This window comes from Salvelinus fontinalis, chromosome 27 (assembly GCF_029448725.1).
Source record: "Salvelinus fontinalis isolate EN_2023a chromosome 27, ASM2944872v1, whole genome shotgun sequence".
Taxonomy (NCBI): domain Eukaryota; kingdom Metazoa; phylum Chordata; class Actinopteri; order Salmoniformes; family Salmonidae; genus Salvelinus; species Salvelinus fontinalis.
Window position 1 is genome coordinate 27273648 of NC_074691.1, and position 23469 is coordinate 27297116.

The 23469-nt window shown below is 44.6% G+C and overlaps 1 protein-coding gene across 4 annotated transcripts in view; it reads right to left on the reverse strand.

The window, feature by feature from the left end:
• Positions 1 to 23469, reverse strand: part of LOC129825376 (MAM domain-containing glycosylphosphatidylinositol anchor protein 2-like) — a 416697-nt gene that overhangs the window by 263941 nt on the left and 129287 nt on the right. For all 4 annotated transcript variants that reach the window (XM_055885438.1, XM_055885439.1, XM_055885437.1 and 1 more), the window contains exon 3: positions 2449 to 2623. In XM_055885438.1, the coding sequence (XP_055741413.1) occupies positions 2449 to 2623 (175 nt within the window). The remainder of the gene's footprint in view (positions 1 to 2448; positions 2624 to 23469) is intronic.

A 23469-nucleotide genomic window follows, 5' to 3' on the forward strand; every position in this document is an offset into this window, starting at 1 on the left:
GGAAAGCGAGAACAGGCACAGAAAAAGCCTTGGCGACGGTGTGGCTAAACACAAGCCACACAGACAGACAGACCCCGCCTGTTGTGACAGAGTGACAAGAGTGATTGGCAGATGGAAGAGATGCTTTGGATGTCAGATGAAAGCGTTTTTTCTCAACCCCTGCCTTGACGAGGAAATGAGAGGAGAGAAGAGAAGAAGAGAGGAGAGAAGAGGCAGAAGCAGAAGCAAAAGCAGAGGCAAAGGCCGACTAGAGGCAGAGAGGAGAGGCAGAGAGGAGAGGCGGAGAGGCAAAGAAGAGAGGCAGAGAGGAGAGGCAGAGAGGCGAGGCAGAGAGGCGAGACAGAGAGAGGCGAGACAGAGAGAGGCGAGACAGAGGAGAGATCGAGACAGAGGAGAGATCGAGACAGAGGAGAGAGGAGAGGCAGAGAGGAGAGACAGAGACAGCACTGCAGACTGCTCTGTGTTATGCCACAGAGAGAGTGGGAGAAGAGGAGAACACAAGCCCAAAAGTTTATCACTGGCAGTGATGTTATGGAAGGGAAAGTGCTGGTTTTAAGTGCTGCAGTTGGTTTGGCTGGGAAAGATTATTTCTGCTTGTCTAGGGTTCAGACGAAAGCAACCTTCCTTCATTTAAGTGCACCTCTGAGGAGTTGTGGTTTGCAGCTAAAGAAGGTGCGCCGGACAACTCCAATCAGACCTCACTATTGTAATGGCTAGTTTGGCACGGCTGGAACCTACTGGGTTTGGCACGGCTGGAACCTACTGGGTTTGGCACGGCTGGAACCTACTGGGTTTGGCTTGGCTGGAACCTACTGCGTTTGGCTAGGCTGGAACCTACTGCGTTTGGCTAGGCTGGAACCTACTGGGTTTGGCTCGGCTGGAACCTACTGGGTTTGGCTCGGCTGGAACCTACTGCGTTTGGCTAGGCTTGAACCTTCTGGGTTTGGCACGGCTGGAACCTACTGGGTTTGGCTAGGCTGGAACCTACTGGGTTTGGCACGGCTGGAACCTACTGGGTTTGGCACGGCTGGAACCTACTGCGTTTGGCTAGGCATGAATCTACTGCGTTTGGCTAGTCATTAATCTACTGTGTTTGGCTAGGCTGGAACCTACTGCGTTTGGCACGGCTGGAACCTACTGCATTTGGCTAGGCTGGAACCTACTGCGTTTGGCTAGGCTGGAACCTACTGCGTTTGGCTAGGCTGGAACCTACTGCATTTGACACGGCTGGAACCTACTGGGTTTGGCGCGGCTGGAACCTACTGCGTTTGGCTAGGCTGGAACCTACTGGGTTTGGCGCGGCTGGAACCTACTGGGTTTGGCACGGCTGGAACCTACTGCGTTTGGCTAGGCTGGAACCTACTGGGTTTGGCACGGCTGGAACATACTGGGTTTGGCTCGGCTGGAACCTACTGGGTTTGGCTAGGCTGGAACCTACTGCGTTTGGCTCGGCTGGAACCTACTGGGTTTGGCTAGGCTGGAACCTACTGCGTTTGGCTAGGCTGAAATCTACTGGGTTTGGCTAGGCTGGAACCTACTGGGTTTGGCTAGGCTGGAACCTACTGGGTTTGGCTCGCCTGGAACCTACTGGGTTTGGCTAGGCTGGAACCTACTGCGTTTTGCTCGGCTGGAACCTACTGGGTTTGGCACGGCTGGAACCTACTGGGTTTGGCACGGCTGGAACCTACTGGGTTGGGCTAGGCTGGAACCTACTGGGTTTGGCACGGCTGGAACCTACTGGGTTTGGCACGGCTGGAACCTACTGGGTTTGGCTAGGCTGGAACCTACTGGGTTTGGCTAGGCTGGAACCTACTGGGTTGGGTTGATAATACTGTTAGCCACTGTACAGTTTCTCCAACAAAAACACACAGGATGTCTACTCTAGGACCCCAACTCAATAAAGTGCAGTCTGAAGATAGAGGAAAACGGCGATGCTGGTTCACATAGAATGTTTACACTGCATCAGATGTTGGTAACTGTGTTACAAATAACACACCTTGCAAGCTGTTTCTCTTACACTCTTACATACATTGTCATTGGATATTTATGCAAAACCACACCTGTTCACACCCTTTAAAATTCTGAGTGAACTCGTAGTAACTGGAGTCGTAGTGCAGAGTAAGAGCCTGGGGGGGGGTGGGGGGTGAAGCTGTGATGGAAGTGCACTGACGTGTGTCTTCACCACTCATCAATTGATGAGGTGAACAGGACAATCAATGGCCGATCAATAAAAACAATAACAGTGTATGGCCATTCAGTTTAATGGATCCCAACAGACATTTCCATTTTATGGGTATCGTTGTGGTTGAAATCTAGTTGAAAATTAAACAAGAACTGTATACTAACTAGTCACTTTGGATTCGATGCGGCATTGAGAAGGTACACTGAGATAACAAGAAAACAATGTTGGCCCAACCACTGTGTTCGACGGTAATTTGCAGGACTTACAGTAGACGTCGACCCTTATGGACTTGATGGCCGGGGAGCCCAGGCCGTTCTCAGCCTTGCAGTAGTAGCGTCCCCCTTGGTGTCTCTGGATCTTGGTGATGTGCAGCGTCTCGTTAAACACACTCGAGTCCTGGAAGCGGTCAGACACACTGCCTGCTGTCTTGGTCCATCGGATCTGGTGGAGGGAATAGGACACATGGTTGTTTAGATGACTTAGATGTAGGATCTTAATTTGAGCCAGTTTGCTACAGCAGGAAAATAATCCTCCAGCAACAGAACATTTGAATTATTATGTGGATGATAATTAATGAACATTTTTGTAGGGGTTGATACATTTTCCATAAGGGAAAATCAAGTCTGAAATTTCAAAGTGGAAATTACAAACTACAGAAGCCTTTTAAAAACCTCAAATATATAAAACCTCAAATATACTACACGTTTCTGTTAACCTCTTTCAGCCCTGGAATGGTGAGTCTCTACTCTCTACCAATTTCATCTTCTCATTACAACCACATCTAATACACTGTCTCACTCTTCCCCTCCTCAAAGAAGATCTGATATCTCTATCTGTAAAACCCTCAATCACAACTTCTCTGTCTTTCACCAACTGGTGCAACACCCTTAACCTTGTAGCAGGGGGTGGTAATGAAAGGTGAACTAGCATTCAGTTCATTCCTCTGGTCTACAACATGGAGGTGTAATTGACCCTCCATCATCTTTTTCTCTCTCCTGTTCTCATTAAAGCCTGGACAGGTGGTGCAGGGTCATGCCCCAAGGCTGACAGAGACAGAACCACTGAACATGGGGGTTAATTCATCTCTTTTTTTAAGCTACTGCTATATCACCCCAGAGATGGACTGGGTTTGCTAAGCGACAGCATACCCACACGTGTAAGTACTGTATGTATGCACTTAAGTGCTCACACACAGACTGGTTTTGCCTCCACAGTCAACACACACAACATATCTCTGCTGTCTGTGTGAGCAGAGAGGGAGCTGCAGCACGTTGGAATTCAATAGGAATGCATACGCTAGCGATATCGTCGTATTGGAGACTGATAGAATCCCATTTGATGGAGATATCATGGAATGGAGATAGCTGTTCTGTTGTATTGGATGTGGGTCCTATCCCATGTTCAGATTCCACTCTGGACTATGAGAGAGAGAGAGAGGCAGCATATCATTATCACTGCCGTTTTGTTAGTGTGAAATCAAATGTTATTTGTCACATGCGCCGAATACAACAAATGTAGACTTTACCCTGAAATGCTTATTTACGAGGTCTTTCCTAACAATTCAGAAATAAAAAGTACAAAAAAATAGCACAACATTTTTTTTGTAGAAAAGGAAATAGTAACACAATAACGAGGCTACAGTGTCTGTGTGAGATGCATCAGAGTGGGGTTCAAACCCTAACATCTTGTCCAAGCTAGAGGCCAGAGACAGAGAGAACAGACTTCAGATGTATGTAGCCATGGAGTTTATTATTAGCCTGACAACAGTCCTTCTCTGGCCTCAGGCTGTTGTTCACAGTGGGGGAAGAACAAACTAACTAGCCACAGTCTTTGTATGTCGGATAAAACTAGCCTTAGTTTATATGTAACATTAAAAGGGAACTAAAACTCAGAGATCCTACCCACACGCGTTAAATACAAGTTCAACAACATGAACTCTCCCCAGAAGTTATTAAATAAGTTATGAGCATAAATTAGATTGTTCTCTGAATTCTCATTCCACCATCCTTCCTCCTTCCTCTCCTTTACTTCTCCTTCAGATACAGTACCATCATAAATACTAAGAGAGACAGTGAGAGAGTGAGAAAAAAAGTCAGAGAGAGAAAGTCAGAGAGACAGAGAGATATAGACTGAGACAGAGAGAGAGAGCTGGCTTCAGCACAATTCAGTATTCTACCAGCTTATATTCTCCCATTTATTTCCTCTCCTCTGCCTTTTGTGTAAAGAGCTTTTGAGTTCCAGCAAAGCACCAATATCAGGGTATTGTTCAAGGGCCACTAAGAAGTGGGTATTCAAATAGCATCCATGGTTTTCAAAGGGAAAGTGGTACTGTTTGTTTCACATGACGGTATACCACATCATCTGACTTACTGAGAAGCTTTGAAAGTTTTTCCCGGAGCCCCACAGCCATTTTGCTCTACACTCTTTCCTTTAAACTTCCTTTGAGTGGGTGCTAGGATATGTATGTCTGTCTGGGTGCTAGGGTATCTGTCTGTCTGTCTGGGTGCTAGGGTATGTCTGTCTGTCTGTCTGGGTGCTAGGGTATGTCTGTCTGTCTGTCTGGGTAATAGGGTATCTGTCTGTCTGTCTGTCTGGGTGCTAGGGTATCTGTCTGTCTGTCTGGGTGCTAGGGTATGTCTGTCTGTCTGGGTGCTAGGGTATCTGTCTGTCTGTCTGGGTGCTAGGGTATCTGTCTGTCTGTCTGGGTGCTAGGGTATGTCTGTCTGTCTGTCTGGGTAATAGGGTATCTGTCTGTCTGTCTGGGTGCTAGGGTATCTGTCTGTCTGTCTGGGTGCTAGGGTATGTCTGTCTGGGTGCTAGGGTATGTCTGTCTGTCTGTCTGGGTGCTAGGGTATGTCTGTCTGACTGGGTGCTAGCTAGTCTGTCTGTCTGGGAGCTAGGGTATGTCTGTCTGCCTGGGTGCTAGAGTATGTCTGTCTGCCTGGGTGCTAGAGTATGTCTGTCTGTCTGGGTGCTAGAGTATGTCTGTCTGTCTGGGTGCTAGGGTATGTCTGTCTGGGTGCTAGAGTATGTCTGTCTGTCTGGGTGCTAGAGTATGTCTGTCTGTCTGGGTGCTAGGGTATGTCTGTCTGGGTGCTAGGGTATGTCTGTCTGCCTGGGTGCTAGGGTATGTCCGTCTGTCTGGGTGCTAGGGTATGTCTGTCTGCCTGGGTGCTAGCTAGTCTGTCTGTCTGGGTGCTAGGGTATGTCTGTCTGGGTGCTAGGGTATGTCTGTCTGCTTGGGTGCTAGCTAGTCTGTCTGTCTGGGTGCTAGGGTATGTCTGTCTGCTTGGGTGCTAGCTAGTCTGTCTGTCTGGGAGCTAGGGTATGTCTGTCTGCTTGGGTGCTAGCTAGTCTGTCTGTCTGGGTGCTAGAGTATGTCTGTCTGTCTGGGTGCTAGGGTATGTCTGTCTGTCTGGGTGCTAGGGTATGTCTGTCTGTCTGGGTGCTAGGGTATGTCTGTCTGCCTGGGTGCTAGCTAGTCTGTCTGTCTGGGAGCTAGGGTATGTCTGTCTGTCTGGGTGCTAGGGTACGTCTGTCTGCCTGGGTGCTAGGGTACGTCTGTCTCTCTGGGAGCTAGGGTATGTCTGTCTCTCTGGGAGCTAGGGTATGTCTGTCTGGGTGCTAGGGTATGTCTGTCTGTCTGGGTGCTAGCTAGTCTGTCTGTCTGGGAGCTAGGGTTTGTCTGTCTGTCTGGGTGCTAGGGTATGTCTGTCTGCCTGGGTGCTAGCTAGTCTGTCTGTCTGGGAGCTAGCTAGTCTGTCTGTCTGGGAGCTAGGGTATGTCTGTCTGTCTGGGTGCTAGGATATGTCTGTCTGTCTGGGAGCTAGGGTATCTGTCTGTCTGGGTGCTAGGGTATGTCTGTCTGCCTGGGTGCTAGGGTATGTCTGTCTGTCTGGGTGCTAGGGTATTTCTGTCTGCCTGGGTGCTAGGGTATGTATGTCTGCCTGGGTGCTAGGGCATGTCTGTCTGCCTGGCTGGGTGCTAGCTATTCTGTCTGTCTGGGAGCTAGCGTATGTCTGTCTGTCTGGGTGCTAGGATATGTCTGTCTGTCTGGGAGCTAGGGTATGTCTGTCTGTCTGGGTGCTAGGGTATGTCTGTCTGTCTGGGTGCTAGGGTATGTCTGTCTGTCTGGGTGCTAGGGTATGTCTGTCTGTCTGGGTGCTAGGGTGTGTCTGTCTGCCTGGGTGCTAGGGTATGTATGTCTGCCTGGGTGCTAGGGTATGTCTGTCTCTCGGGGTGCTAGGGTATGTCTGTCTGTCTGGGTGCTAGGGTATGTATGTCTGTCTGGGTGCTAGGGTATGTCTGTCTGTCTGGGTGCTAGGGTATGTCTGTCTGTCTGGGTGCTAGGGTATGTATGTCTGTATGGGTGCTAGTGTACGTCTATCTGTCTGGGTGCAGACAGACGTACCCTAGCATACATACAGTAAGCCTGGGAGTACAGTTTGACCCTCTCTTCTCTTCTCTTCTTACTCTAAGACAATCTTTGAAGATCGGAGAGGAATGAATGTGCATTTATCTTTATTATACTACATGTAACTCAGTCCAAGCTGAGTTTCAATTCAGCTGATACCCATGTAGCTCTTTCTAATAATGTAGAGGGCAGTGCCTAAGGGTTAAGGGTTAAGGGCTGAGGATAGACTTATTCAGGCTGAAAGTTATGGCCAAACTTCCTAATGTCACGATTTAACACTTTACTTTTAGGACATTGTCTTTAATTGCATATCCAATAACTGTGTACGGTTCTATCCTGCTTTATCACACGCTTGTGGGTCACAACATTTATTACCATTACAAATAGTCCTGTGTCTTGTTTACATATAATTTCTGTACTACAGTTCAAAAGGTCACACAGGTGTGAAACGGCTCGATCCTCTGAATCACCTTCTTCAGACTACAGCACACAGAGACGGAGCGGTGTACATATCCCCATCAAGCAAGAGCATTAACAAAGCATAAAAGCTTAGTTCCCATGCAGAAAAATAGACAAAATAATAATCCTATTCTTCTTGTAAGTCATCATTCAGTCTAGTCTCTGGCATTCTAATAAACAAAATCTACATTTGCCTGTATGGAAAGTTGCTCTCCCAGCAGTGTTGGACAACACACAGTGACATCCAGCAGCTAATGGTTATGTGTGCAGCGACAGTGGTTGTGATGCTGGGGTTGTATGTCGGAGCATGCGTCGTCAGTTGTACCCGCCCCCCTCTCTGTCCTACCATGTTTTATCTCTAGTGTGGCCAACTGTGGTGTAAAGTACTTTAGTTAAAATACTGTAAAGGAAGTCATTTTTTGGGGTATCAAATTTTTGACAACTTTTACTTTTACTCCACTAACATAAAGATGTTTAACCCCCTTTTCGTGTTATCCAATTGGTAGTTACAGTCTTGTCTCATTGCTGCAACTCCCGTACAGACTCTGAAACACAACCCAACCAAGCTGCACAGTTTCTTGACACAATGCCCACTTAAGCCAGAAGCCAGCAGCACCAATGAGTCGGAGGAAACACCGTACACCTGGCGACCGTGTGCACTGCACCCAGCCCGCCACAGGAGTCAATAGTGCACGATGGGACAAGGACATTACTGCCAGCCTAACCCGGACGACGCTGTGCCAATTGTGCGGGTCTCCCGGTCGTGGCCGGCTGCGACAGAGCCTGGACTTGAACCCAGAATATCTAGCTTGCACACTGCGCCACTCGGGAGGCCCCATAAAGATGTATCTTTTACTCCCATACATTTTCCCTGACACCAACAAGTACTGTTTAGATTTAGAATGCTCAGGCAGGACAGAAGAATTGTCCATTTCATGCACCTTCATCCACATTCCCACTGCCTCTGATCTGACGGACTATACATAAACACTGCATTTCTAAATCATGTTAGAGTGTTGAAGTGTGCCCGTCTGTCCGTACATTTTAAAACCAAGAAAATTGTACTGTCTGGTTTGCTTAATATAAGGAATTGATGTATAGCATTTACTTTTACTCAAGTATGACAATTGAGTACTTTTTCCACTACTGTACTTTCAGTAAGTACATTTAAAATCAGAAACTTTTAGACTTTTAGTATTTTATTGGGTAATTTTTGCTTTAACTTGAGGCATTTGCTATTAAGATATCTTTACTTTTACTCAAGTTTAACAATTGAGTACCTTTTCCACCACTGGTGGCCAAGTATGACAATAGAATGGGAAGAGAAAAACAGACATGGGTACATGTCACAGACTGACTGATTTTCAATGTCTTTTCAACCCAAAATACTTATTTTCAATGTATTTTGCTCATAAGGAATACTGTTCAGTTCAACGAAGATTGAAAGGTCTGAATCACAAAATTAACAGCTACCAAATCATAAACAACAGAAGATGAATATCCAACCATCCAACCAACCATCCATCCAACCAACCATCCAACTATTCAACCATCAAACAATCCACCAACCATCCAACCAACCATCCATCCATTCATCCATCCATCCATCCAACCATCCATCCATCCATTCATCCATCCATCCATCCATCCATCCAACCATCCATCCAACCAACTATTCAACTATTCAACCATCAAACAATCCATCCAACCATCCATCCAACCATCCACCAACCATCCATCCATCCAACCATCCATCCATCCAACCAACCATCCAACTATTCAACAATCAACAATCCAACCAACCATCCATCTATCCATCCATCCATCCAACCAACCATCCAACTATTCAACCATCAAACAATCCAACCATCCATCCAACCATCCAACTATTCAACCATCAAAGAATCCAACCAACCATCCAACCATCCATCCATCCAACCAACCATCTAACTATCCACCTATCCAACCAGCCAACTATCCAACCATCCAACCACACAACCATCCAAGTGGCTGTAGCATAGGCCAGGGAGAATGGGGGTGTCTAGGATCACACTCCACACTCCAGGCCACAACTAACCCCTGGATAAACTACAATATCTTTAGCTATATCCTCCCATGAGTATACAATACTGGGGGCAGCTATACCCAATCTTCCCACTCCAGGGCACCAACTACAGTATCTACAGTAGCTATATTATTCTACAGCCTTTGGCCCCCTGGCACAGATACTAGCCTGCTAGACCCTAACCTGCTTGACACTCATGGCTGTATACGGCTAATTTAAACCACCTGACGCTCTTACCCACCTGTCTGAACTTGACCCAGCAGATAATTGAAACAAAAATGGGCGGTGTTGGGTGTTTACTCTGTGGTGTAGCTGGCGTGATGGTGCGTTTGTGTTTGAGTGTGTGTGTGTGTGGGGGGATTACTGTCTCTATTTCTCTCTCTGTGAGTGTGTGTGTGTGTGTGTGTGTGTGTGTGTGTGTGTGTGTGTGTGTGTGTGTGTGTGTGTGTGTGTGTGTGTGTGTGTGTGTGTGTGTGTGTGTGTGTGTGTGTGTGTGTGTGTGTGTGTGTGTGTGTGTGTGTGTGTGTGTGTGTGTGTGTGTGCTCAGTGGTGTTGCTGGCATAGTCAGACTGTGTCCTCAAACACAGTGTGAGCGTACAGACTGGAGGCAGGCCAGAGTCCAGCTCAGAAGACACCTCAGGGGAGAGAGAAAGATGGCTCTATCATGGGAATTACATCTCATAGTGGCTGTCACTCCATCCATTATTTCACAGGTGCTGAGTGAAAACAGTCCAATCTAATACATGTCTCTGTCCGATTGTAATGTTTTGGTGAACCCAAAAAAGTGATTGTGACGAATCCTTTTACACACTTATAATATGGTGAATGCCAATCGATAAATAATTTAACATTGACTTAACTCTTCAACATAACTTAGATTCCAGTGGGTATAGTTGCTATGTAAATTGTGCTTGGCTACCCAGACTCATTGCTCCAGCCAAACGCCACACCACGCCCATGAACGTTTCTTCTCCGATCCCTCTGGAATGCAAACACATTCAGACCATCTGATTGGTCCCAGAAACTAATGGGTAGGGCCAGAGGCAGAACACACAAGGGTGGAGCAGCGTTTTCGAAAAACATAATTAGCTTTGATACTCTGATTGGTTAGAGACGATCCAATCACTGATGACTTTCACCACAAACAACTTTCAATGATGGAAGATTCAGACTGAGATGTAGGGAACGATAGAGCAGGGGAAGAATTCAGTGTGAGTAGTCGGCCAAATGTACATTGCTGCCAAATTGAATGTTGCTTGTAATGAATAGGCTTATAATTGCATCTCTTTGGAGTACATTGGGTACTTCCAGGCTTTGTTTCTAATAGCAAGACCTTATAAAGTGCAAGGCCTTGCAACTGATGCTCAGAGGGTTGATCCTCTATGAACAAATACACATTGTTCTTCTGCATTATCACTGTTCACCTACATAGTGCAGAATATGTGAATGTAAGAATGAAAGCTTCTGTACGTGAGAGCCAGTAAAGTGCATTGTGCGTCCCAAATGGAACGTGATTCCCTACATAGTGCAGTGCTTTTGACCAGAGCCCAATTGGTCCTGGTCAAAAGTAGTGCACTATAAAGTGAATAGGGTGCTGTTTGGGACGCAGCCCATGTTGTGCCCTCTTCACAATAAAAGCCAACATGCTGTATGGAACAGAATGTCACCAAGGAGAATGTTCTATTAATCTTCCATTCTAACAGTCCTTTTAGCGTGTGTATGTGTGTAGGATTTTATTATTAGACTGTCTCTATTTTCCTGACGGGAAGGCGGGCGCGGGATGGAGAAAGTGGACATCTGGTTGGACGAGAGCCACAGTTTCCATCTGTGGGGGGTCTGAGGGGGGTGTGGGTCATTTAAAGAGCGTTGCATGTTGATAGACATGAAAATAATGAAACGCTGGTCAAATTGGTAACAATGGCCCTGTTTAGGTCACAGTTGGCTTGCTCACTTTGTGCGGCGCTGATGCTATAACTGTCTCTCACACGTCTCTGTCAGGGTACTACCAAGGGAGCTGCTTGTTCTTACTTAGGGAGAAGGACAAGCCCACTGGGCACACACATGTTGAATCAATGTTGTTTCCACATAATTTCAATAAAATTACGTTGTATAAACGTGGAATAGACATTTATTTGTGCCCAGTGGGAGGTATGTCTGGTAATGGGGATGTCTTTAGGTGTATGCTAATGATAAACTAGTACAGGGATTGTGACATGACTTTATAGAGATTAACTTCACAATGACAATTAGACTCCAATGTCATGTGAGGTCAATATGGATCAGTGGCTTGGTGTATTAGTAGCAACACCAATGTTGTGGGTTCAACTCCACATATACTTTCATATTGTATGTATGTTAACTAAGTTGCTTTTTATAACACTGCCAACTTTAAAAAGAATATAAGAATACTTTCCTTTCAGATAGCAGACATTCTTTGTTTAGTTTTCAATCCCACCCATGCACCATTGGTAATTTAAAAAATATCATGACAAGTGTTCCCCTTCCTCCTAATCAAAACTTTATCTTTCTTCTCTTTCTTTTCTATGTACTTTAACCTTGCTCCTCTCTTGGGGGAGGTAAGAGTTAAGACAAATTAGCATGCAGTAGAACAAACAACCTTTGAAAAAGAGAGAAAAAAGAAGAAGAGGCTAAGACTATGAACTCGCTGGGAAGATTTAGTTCTAATGAAAAGATGAACGGTTATTATTCACTTACAACTATACTTGATTAGAGCGGACACACCTTATGTTTTACCAACAGCCTCAGGACTAGCACACCAGTACCAACTACCCCCAAATAACCCCTCTTCTTCCTATCTACTCTTTAGTCCCTACAACCCCCCTAACCCTCCGTACCCCCCTCTACCACCCCAGAACCACCTGAGACCCAGGCTGTTCCATCCCTAAGCCCAGAGTGACAGCCCTGTTCCTCCCCTGCCATGGGATCTGACTGGGGCTCATAATGACTCACTTTCAAAGGAAATCCTGCCTCTCCTGCTATTGCCATGTAGCCCTTTGATCTCTCTCTCTCTCTCTTTCTCCCCATCTTTCTCTCTCTCCCTCTCTGTCGTTATCCTTCTCTATCGCTCTCCCTCCTTCTCTCTCTCTCTCTCAAACTTTTATCACACATTTTAATTAACAGGATAGAGGATAGAAGTCAAGGCAGGGGAAATAACAAGTTGTCACAACAGATGAGAGCAGAGGATGAATCGCGAGTCGGAGTGTTTCACTAATTTAAGTGGCCCTCACCTTTTCAATGGGAATTAAAAAATCAATAGCCTTCTCTGCATCCGAATCAACAGGACAGGACGTGTACAAATGAATGCTAAATATATCGATCAAAGGGGAATTAAATATTAATTAATGTAAATGGCGGACAATCCCGTCCCTAGATATTGCTGATTCCCATTTAATTTGTCTAATCGAGCAAATTGGATACAATGTTGGACACGTGTACTACTTACCAGAAAAAGGTAATACATTATTGTCAAGTCTTAGCCGCACCGTTGCAGAGCCGACAGGATTTTCTGTTTTACATGGTAGAGAATATTGTCTGTTCTACATAAATTTATGTCCAAATGTTCTGTAATATAATATCATCTGAACTATCCCCTTGAAGACTCATCGTGGGTGGGAATAAGCATTTGATTGAAACTGTCAAGAACCAATCAAAAGTAGTTTGCCCTGGGGGCTCAACACTTTAATTGGTTGGAATCCCAGAGCTTAATTAAACGCAGAGCATGGATGAAAAGATCCTTGTTAGGATGCTGAGGACCCACTCTGCTCTCTCCTCCTGCATTCACAACACACATCAACATGTTTCCTGTCTTTATTTATTAATTTATTTACTTGCCTTGTGATGTTGACTAGGCAGACGTGGTTTCTGTTTTGTCTTCACAATTCTCATTAGATCTGCCAGCTTTTAATTGTGAATATGCAGGTGCACAGTACAATACATAATTGGGGGATTACATTTATAAGCCGGTTCAGTGGGGAGACGCGTGGAGTGAGAGCGCTGTGGTGCTGATACAGAATCTAATACAGCCCAGACCTAGCTAAGCATATGCAAGGAATAATCAAAGAGGGGCTATGAGCTCTATGGAAAATAATGAACGATGTGGAAGGTGTGTTACACAATGAGCTACCGGAGTGGAACTGACCTTCCACAGAGTTGCATTCTTTTCCAGAGAACGCATAGAGCCCCGAGCTGATTATCCCTTTAATACCATGGCTATAATTTAACACATTTGCCACTAGAAATGTATTCATTTGCAGGTAGAAATGTATTCAACATCTACTGAAGTAGCTAGCAAGTTTACTAGATACTGCAGCTACAGTAGTAGACAAACCATCAGGCCTAGCTTGCTATTATGAAACTTGCTATTATCAACAATACTGTTTTCAAATAGACTTTTGTTTTCAAAAGCAGCTCAAACAAAACGTGTGAAAATGAACTATAGCCATTGAATTCTACCGTGCAAATATACTGTGCATTATAAGGAAATAATGAATGCTCTGGAATGCCAGTTAAGCCAATCAGAAAGGAGTATTCAACAATGCCATGGCATAAATCATATTATAAACTGGGTGGTTCGAACCCTGAATGCTGATTGGCTGACAGCCATGGTTTATCAGACCGTACACCATGGGTAAGACAAAACATTGATTTTTACTGCTCTAATTACTTTGGTAACCAGTTTATAATAGCAATAAGGCACCTCGGGGGTTTGTGATATATGGCCAATATACCATGGCTAAGGGCTGTGTCCAGCACAGCCCTTAGCCATGGTATATTGGCCATAAAACACACCCCCTCTGGCCTTATTGATTTATTATTCAATGATACCATACAGCAGTATCTATTGCTAGACTAGAGATAAGCCCCTAGCTATAGGTTAGTCAGTGGTTGCACATCTAACTAGCTGGAATGAAGCAAGGGTATGAATAGTAGAAATGTTTATATTTCTGTTTACGGTTTACAGCAGGTCTCCAGATACCCAGAACTGCCTGACCAGCCTGATAGGGTGTCCAGCTTACATCTGTGCAAATCTGTGTGTGTCCAGCAATGAATTGAAACATCCAACCGTGCCTCAAGTGTTGTGCTGAAGGTTCACCACATACCCAAAGTGTTGTGGGGTCCTGTCCTGAAACAACCCTTGGCTTAGATCCTACCCTCTATACACTTGTGGAGATCTGAGAGGATTGGACAGGTGTCAGCAATACGGCCAAATTTCCACCAAGCCTATCAGAAGTAAGGTGGAGCTCTCACCATGTCACCACCATCAATTCTTCTCAGATCTCCACAAGTGTCTAGACCAGGGATGTCAACCTAATTTTGTCCCGGGGGCCGCATTCGGTCTTCATGAGGTCCGGAGGGCTGCACTGAAAATGTGTTCTATTTCTTCACCGTCAAAATTGGGGGGGGGAAGAAAATAGTCTCACATCTATCCTAGGGCTGTTATGGTAACCGTATTACCGCCACAATGGCAGTCACGAGTCATGACAGCGGTCAAATTCCATGTGAACGTTTAATCACAGTAATTAGGCTTCTCCAAACTCTGATACTGCTGATGGTCATTATTAGCCTACTGAACTTGCTAACTCCCTGGTACTCAGCCCTCTATTGTCCCTCTAATCACTCTCAAATCAAACACTTCATGAGAGCCTGTGAGCTCATGTTGCGCAACATTTGCATAGCATAGGCTATGCAATTGCGTGAGAAAACAAAGTTTTGATGGCCTCTATTAAAAAGGTGAGGATCCCATCAGCTTCCTATAGGCTAGGCCTACTACAGTTGACGTTGGAAGTTTACATACACCTCAGCCAAATATATGTAAACTCAGTTTTTCACAATTCCTGACATTTAATCCTAGTAAAAATTCCCTGTCATAGGTCAGTTATGGCCATCACTTTATTTTAAGAATATGAAATGTCAGAATAATAGTAGAGAGAATGATTTATTTCAGCTTTTATTTCTTTCATCACATTCCCAGTGGGTCAGAAGTTTACATACACTCAATTAGAATTTAGTTGCATTGCCTTTAAATAGTTTAACTTGGGTCAAACGTTTCGGGAAGCCTTCCACAAGCTTCCCATAATAAGTTGGGTGAATTTTGTCCCATTCCTCCTGACAGAGCTGGTGTTACTGAGTCAGGTTTGTAGGCCTCCTTGCTCACACACGACTTTTCAGTTCTACCCACAACTTTTCTATAGGATTGAGGTCAGGGCTTTGTGATGGCCCCTCCAAAATCTTGACTTTGTTGTCCTTAAGCCATTTTGCCACAACTTTGGAAGTATGCTTGGGGTCATTGTCCATTTGGAAGACCCATTTGCGACCAAGCTTTAACTTCCTGACTGAAGTCTTGAGATGTTGCATCAATATATCCACATAATTTTCCTACCTCATGATGCCATCTATTTTGTGAAGTGCACAAGTCCCTCATGCTGCAAAGCACCCCCACAACATGATGCTGCCACCCCCGTGCTTCATGGTTGGGATGGTGTTCTTCGGCTTGCAAGCCTCTCCGTTTTTCCTCCAAACATAACAATGGTCATTATTGCCAAACAGTTATATTTTTGTTTCATCAGACCAGGGGACATTTCTCCAAAAAGTACGATCTTTGTCCCCATGTGCAGTTGCAAACCATAGTCTGGCATTTTTATGGCGGTTTTGGAGCAGTGGCTTCTCCCTTGCTGAGCGGCCTTTCAGGTTATGTCGATATAGGACTCGCTTTACTGTGATCCTTAATTTTTTATTTTTACTATAGATACTTTTATATCTGATTCCTCCAGCATCTTCACAAGGTCCTTTGCTGTTGTTCTGAGATTGATTTTCACACCAAAGTACATTCATCTCTAGGAGACAGAATGCGTCTCCTTCCTGAGTGGTATGACGGATACGTGGTCCTGTCATGCACAAAGTAAATGTCCTAACCGACTTACCAAAACTATAGTTTGTAAACAAGAAATGCGTAAAGTGGTTGAGAAATGAGTTTTAATGACTCCAACCTAAGTGTATGTAAACTTCCGATTTCAACTGTATATTTATTGGTAAACCTTTCTAATATCAAGCACATTGAGTACAGGAGTACCTGGTTGGCATGAAAATGAACCACGGGAAAAGTGTTCTTGTCACATATACTCCCTCTCCGGCGCTCTAGGTCACCATGCTGCTTATTATTATGCATACATGTCACCATCGTTACGTGCACCAGCGCTTCATCAGACTCACCTGGACTTCATCACCTCCCTGATTACCTTCCCTATATCTGTCACTCCCTTTGGTTTCTTCTCCAGGCGTTATTGTTTCTGTTTCGTGTCTGTACACTGCTCATGTTACTTGTTTTGTCCGTGTTCGTTCATTTATTAAAATTATTCACTCCCTCTACTTGCTTCCCGACTCCCAGGGTACACGTTACAGAATAACGCCTCGTCGGGTTCGGGTTCGGGTGCCGCTGCTGGAGCAACTGAGGATGCATCAGCCGGTTCGTCAGGCTTCCATGCTTCAGCCATAACGTCAAGTTCACAAGACTCGGTTGGCCTGTTGCTGAGTCAATCGAGGATGCCTCAGCTAGCTCGTCAGGCTTCCATGCCTCAGCCGGCTCGTCAGGTTCCCCCACCTCAGCCGGCTCGTCAGGTTCCCGCACCTCAGCAGAGGCAACCGGTCCACTCCTGGTCCCCGGGATCATCCCTTTGGTCGGTGTCCTGCGGCTGGAGCCGCATGTCAGGAAGGGGGTACTGTCACGTATACTTCGTCTCCAGCGCTCTAGGTCACCAGGCTGCTTATTATTACGCATACCTGTCACCATCGTTACGTGCACTAGAGCCTCATCATTTACATTTACATTTAAGTCATTTAGCAGACGCTCTTATCCAGAGCGACTTACAAATTGGTGCATTCACCTTATGACATCCAGTGGAACAGCCACTTTACAATAGTGGATCTAAATCTTTTAAGGGGGGGGGTTCAGAAGGATTGCTTTATCCTATCCTAGGTATTCCTTAAAGAGGTGGGGTTTCAGGTGTCTCCGGAAGGTGGTGATTGACTCCGATGTCCTGGCGTCGTGAGGGAGTTTGTTCCACCATTGGGGTGCCAGAGCAGCGAACAGTTTTGACTGGGCTGAGCGGGAACTGTACTTCCTCAGTGGTAGGGAGGCGAGCAGGCCAGAGGTGGATGAACGCAGTGCCCTTGTTTGGGTGTAGGGCCTGATCAGCGCCTGAAGGTACTGAGGTGCCGTTCCCCTCACAGCTCCGTAGGCAAGCACCATGGTCTTGTAGCGGATGCAAGCTTCAACTGGAAGCCAGTGGAGAGAGCGGAGGAGCGGGGTGACGTGAGAGAACTTGGGAAGGTTGAACACCAGACGGGCTGCGGCGTTCTGGATGAGTTGTAGGGGTTTAATGGCACAGGCAGGGAGCCCAGCCAACAGCGAGTTGCAGTAATCCAGACGGGAGATGACAAGTGCCTGGATTAGGACCTGCGCGGCTTCCTGTGTCATCAGACTCACCTGGACTTCATCACCTTCCTGATTGCCTTCCCTATATCTGTCACACCCTTTGGTTCCTTCCCCTGGAGTTATTGTTTCTGTTTCTTGTCATGGTTTGCACAGAAGGACAAATTTACCAATATAATTGATCAACTTTTGTACTATGGGGGATAGTAGATTGACATAGGCAAGTGTTTTTGCTGATTGTTAGATCCACTCATCTTGTTGGCTGATAAAAGTAGGATAAATGTGGACAGTTCTAACATCTTCAATATGCACCTCAACATTCGGGAAGAGGGACACGCGCAGTTGCATCCCTGACATGTCTGTCTTCATTTACTTGTAGCCTACTTCTTGCTGAAATGTCTGTGAGAAGGACCCAATAACGTGACAGGAATTGGCTAATAAGAATGTAGATATCTGACAGAGCCATGTGAGTGAGAGGTGCTTCACAGCATGGCAGCCGGGAGAAGGGAATTATAATTATTATATTCAGCCCAAGGGCACAATGGCCACTTTGGCCGCAATAGGCATGGATTTTTTTGAGTTGCATTGCCACCACACAAGGGGGATGTTGCCGGGAAATTTGAGGCCTGGTGAGAACCTTATCAAGTGCTTGTCAAATTGTGAATGAAAGAATAATGAAGTGTGTGCAGCTTACACAAGAAACAAATCAGAGCTCATGCCTTTCATGGGACTCTGATTATTTGAAAAAAGTCGCATCATGCAGCCCTAGAATGTACAAAAAATCTAAACATATAGCCCAATGCTTGTATCACAACTAAAGTTGCATAAATTAAGCATATGGAAGGACAAGTTTCTTTGTTAACCGCTCAACACAGCCTCATGTTCGCACTTCCTTTGAAATGTTTGGGAAAAAATATCCTTTCTATTTTATTAAGCTTTGATCAATTGTATTCTTAATACTATAAAACAAATCTTGTCTGCTAAATGAACTAGTGTAGCCCACAGCCATGTGGCGTAGCCATATCAGGGCCTAACATAAGGACAACTGTCACGCCCTGACCTTAGAGAGCCTTTTTATTTCTCTATTTGGTTAGGTCAGGGTGTGATTCGGGTGGGCATTTTAGGTTTTCTGTTTCTATGTTGGTGTGTTTGACTCCCAATCGGAGGCAGCTGTCTATCGTTGTCTCTGATTGGGAATCAGATATAAGTTGTCAGTTTCCTTTTGGGTTTTGTGGGATCTTGTCTTTGTTTGTTGCATGTTTTGCACTACGAAGCTTTACGTTCGTTGTGTTGTTTATTGTTTTTTTGGTGGAACATTAATAACGCTGTACCTTGGTCCGGTCATTCTACAAATGAGGAGCATAACAACAACTAAGAGTATATGCTATTCTGTTCTTCTTAAAACTACATTTTCTTCATATCATGTTTCTTTAGACCTGTCTAAAATAAATAATGGATTTATTGTGACGGTGAAGGCAATATTACATGGATTTATTAGACTTTTTAAAATGTAGATGTTCCAAAGGTGTGCATCAGTGGCTTGTAGGCTATGAAAATGGCTGCGGAGAAGACGGCTGCCGTTTTACGGTCTCCTAACCAATTGTGCTATTATGTGGGGGTTTTTCGCGATATTTGTAAATTATTTTGTACATAATGTTTCTGCAACCGTATCTTACGGAAGAAAATAGCTTCTGGATATCAGGACAGCAATCACTCACCTCGGATTAGACAAATATTTTTTCAACAACAACAGCAGCAAGCAGGACTCACACAGTATTTTCCAAACACCCAACAGGGCAGACATCCCAATTATTTGCAAAAGGAAGCGACGCAGAGGACGAAGAGCCAGATGCCTCGTCCGGATCCGCAGAAGGCGAGTAGGAAAGCTGCCGTTACCGTCAATATTACTCGCCAACGTGCAATCATTGGACAATAAACTAGACGAGGTAAGATCACGAATATCCTAACAACGGGACATCAAAAACTGTAATATCCTATGCTTCACAGAATCGTGGCTGAATGACGACATGGATATTCAGCTAGCGGGATACACGCTGCACTGGCAGGATAGAACAGCACACTCCGGTAAGACGAGGGAGGGCGGTCTGTGCACAAACAGACCTGAATACTAGGCATGACAAAGAAATATGCGGTGTACAATTTTCATGTGACATTTTGAATGATATGTTAATGTTTTTTATGTTTTGTTGTTGCTGTTAGGTGGAGTTATGGTGTTTAGACTTTTATTCCTGTAACTACACATGTAAAGTTGCAAAAAAATCATATTCTAATGTACAGTGCATTCGGAAAGTATTCAGACCTCTTGACTTTTTTCACAATTTGTTGCGTTGCAGCCTTATTCTAAAATGTATGAAATTATTTTTTCCCCTCATAAATCTACAAACAATACCCCATAACGACAGTGTGAAAACTTGTTTTTTGTCATTTTAGCTAGGTATTCAGACCCTTTGTTATGAGACTTGAAAATGAGCTCCGGTGCTTCCTGTTTCCATTGATCATCCTTGAGATGTTTCTACAATTTGATTGGAGTCCACCTGTGGTAAATTCAATTGATTGTACATGATTTGGAAAGGCACATACCTGTCTATACAGTGCCTTGCAAAAGTATTCACCCCCTTGGCGTTTTTCCTATTTTGTTGCATTACAACCTGTAATTTAAATATATTTTTATTTGGATTTCATGTAATGGACATACACAAAATAGTCCAATTTGTTGAAGAGAAATGAAAAAATAACTTCTTTCAAAAAATGAATAAATAAAAGGAAAAGTGGTGCGTGCATATCTATTCACCCCCTTTGCTATGAAGCCCCTAAATAAGATCTGGTGCAACCAATTACCTTCAGAAGTCACATAATTAGTTAAATAAAGTCCACCTGTGTGCAATCTAAGTGTCACATGATCTGTCAAATGATCTCAGTATATATACACCTGTTCTGAAAGGCCCCAGAATCTGCAACACCACTAAGTGAGCGGCACCACCAAGCAAGCGGCACCATGAAGACCAAGGAGCTCTCCAAACAGCTCAGGGACAAAGGTGTGGAGAAGTACTGATCAGGGTTGGGTTGTAAAAAATATATGAAACTTTGAACATCCCACAGAGCACAATTAAATACGGTATTAAAAATGTGAAAGAATATGGCACCACAACAAACCTGCCAAGAGAGGTCCGCCCACCAAAACTCATGGACCAGACAAGGAGGGAATTAATCAGAAAGGAAAAAAAGAGACTAAATATAACCCTGAATGAGCTGCAAAGCTCCACAGCGGAGATTGGAGTATCTGTCCATAGGACCACTTTAAGCCATACACTCCACAGAGCTGGGATCTTATTTCTTATTTTTTTATTTTACCTTTATTTAATAAGGCAAGTCAGTTAAGAACAAATTCTTATTTTCAATGACAACCTAGGAACAGCAGGTTAACTGTCTTGTTCAGGGGCAGAAAGACAGATTTTTACCTTCTCAGCTCGGGGATTCAAAATTGCAACCTTTCGGTTACTAGTCCAACACTCTAACCACTAGGCTACCTGCCGGGTTTACGGAAGAGTGGCCAGAAAAAAGCCAGTGTCCAGAAAAAAAGCCATTGCTTAAAGAAAAAATTAATCAAACTCAGTTTGGTGTTCGCCAAAAGGCATGTGGAAGACTCCCCAAACATATGGAAGAAGGTACTCTGGTCAGATGAAACTAAAGTTGAGCTTTTTGCCATTAAGGAAAACGATATGTCTGGCGCAAATACAACACCTCTCATCACCCTGAGAACACCATCCCCACAGTGAAGCATGGTGGTGGCAGCATCATGCTGTGGGGATGTTTTTCATCGGCAGGGACTGGGAAACTGGTCAGAATTGAAGGAGTGATAGATGGCACTAAATACAGGGCAATTCTTGAGGAAAACATGTCTCAGTCTTCCAGAGATTTGAGACAGGGACAGAGGTTCAACCTTCTAGCAGGACAATGACCCCAAGCATACTGATAAAGCAACAACAAGTGGTTTAAAGTGAAATATTTAAATGTCTTGGAATGGCCTAGTTAAAGCCCAGACCTCAATCCAATTGAAAATCTGTTGTATGACTTAAAGATTGCTGTACACCAGCGGAACCCATCCAACTTGAAGGAGCTGGAGCAGTTGTGCCTTGAATAATGGGCAAAAATCCCAGTAGCTAGATGTGCCAAGCTTATAGAGACATACCCTAAGAGACTTGCATCTGTAATTGCTGCAAAAGGTAGCTCTACAAAGTATTAAAAATGGGGGGTGAATAGTTATGGGCGCTAAAGTTTTCTGTTTTTTTTTACTTATTCTTATTTGTTTCACAATAAAAATATTTTGCATCTTCAAAGTGGTAGGCATGTGCAAATCAAATGATTCAAACCCCCTAAAAATGTAGTTTAAGTCCAGGTTGTAAGGCAACAAAATAGGAAAAATGCCAAGGTGGGTGAATACTTTCGCACGCCACTGTATAAGGTCCCACAGTTGACAGTGCATGTCAGAGCAAAATCCAAGCCATGAGGTCGAAGGAATTGTCCGTAGAGCTCCGAGACAGGATTGTGTTGAGGCACAGATCTGGGGAAGGGTACCAAAATATTTCTGCATTATTGAAAGTCCAAGAGGCTCGCTCCATCATTCTTAAATGGAAAAAGTTTGGCACAACCAAGACTCTTCCTAGAGCTGGCCACCTGGCCAAAATTAGCAATCGGGGGAGAATGGTCTTGGTCAGGGAGGTGACCAAGAACCCGATGGTCACTCTGACATAGCTCCAGAGTTCTTCTGTGGAGATGGGAGAACCTTCCAGAAAGATAACCATCACTGCAGTACTCCACCAATCAGGCTTTTATGGTAGAGAGGCCAGACGGAAGCCACTCCTCAGTAAAATGCACGTCAGCCCACTTGGAGTTTTCCAAAAGGCACCTAAAGGACTCTCAGACCATGAGAAACAAGATTCTCTGGTCTGATGAAGCCAACATTGAACTCTTTGGCCTGAATGCCAAGCGTCACATCTGGAGGAAACCTGGCACCATCCTTACAGTGAAGCATGGTTGTGGCAGGATCATGCTGTGGGGATGTTTTTCAGCAGCAGGGACTGGGAGACCAGTCAGGACCAAAGGGAAGATGAATGGAGCAAAGTACAGAGAGATCCTTGATGAAAACCTGCTCCAAAGCGCTCAGGACCTCATACAGGGGCGATGGTTCACCTTCTAACAGGACAATGACCCTAAGCACACAGCCAAGACAACGCAGGAGTGGCTTTTGGACAAGTCTCTGAATGTCCTTGAGTTCCCCAGGCAGAGCCCAGAGCTAAACCCGATCGAACATCTCTGGAGAGACCTGAAATTTGCTGTGCAGCGACGCTCCTCATCCAACCTGACAGAGCTTGAGAGGATCTGCATAGAAGAATAGGACAACCTCCCCAAATACAGGTGTGCTAAGCTTGTAGATTCATACCCAAGAAGACTCGAGGCTGTATTTGCTGCCAAAGGTGTTTCAAAAAAGTACTGAGTGACGGGGCTGAATACTTATGTAAATGTAATATTTCAGTTTTTATTTTTACACATTTGCGCAAATTTTACTTTTTTATTACTTTGTTATTATGGGATATTGTGTGTAGAATAATGAGAAGAAAAAAACGAATTCATCCATTTTAGAATGAGGCTGGTAACTAGGGACACAGTTTTCCTAACCTAGCCCACAATGTCTGCTGTGTGGATCGAGCAGTCAACAAGTCGAGCAGTCATTTGAAAGAGTAATTAATAATGGATTTCATTGCCCTTGACAATCAACCATTCTCTGTTGTGGATGATGTTGGCTTTCGCCGACTGGTAGAGCACCGGTACACTCTACCAAGTAGGCACTATTTTTCAGATGTTGCCCTACCGGAGTTACA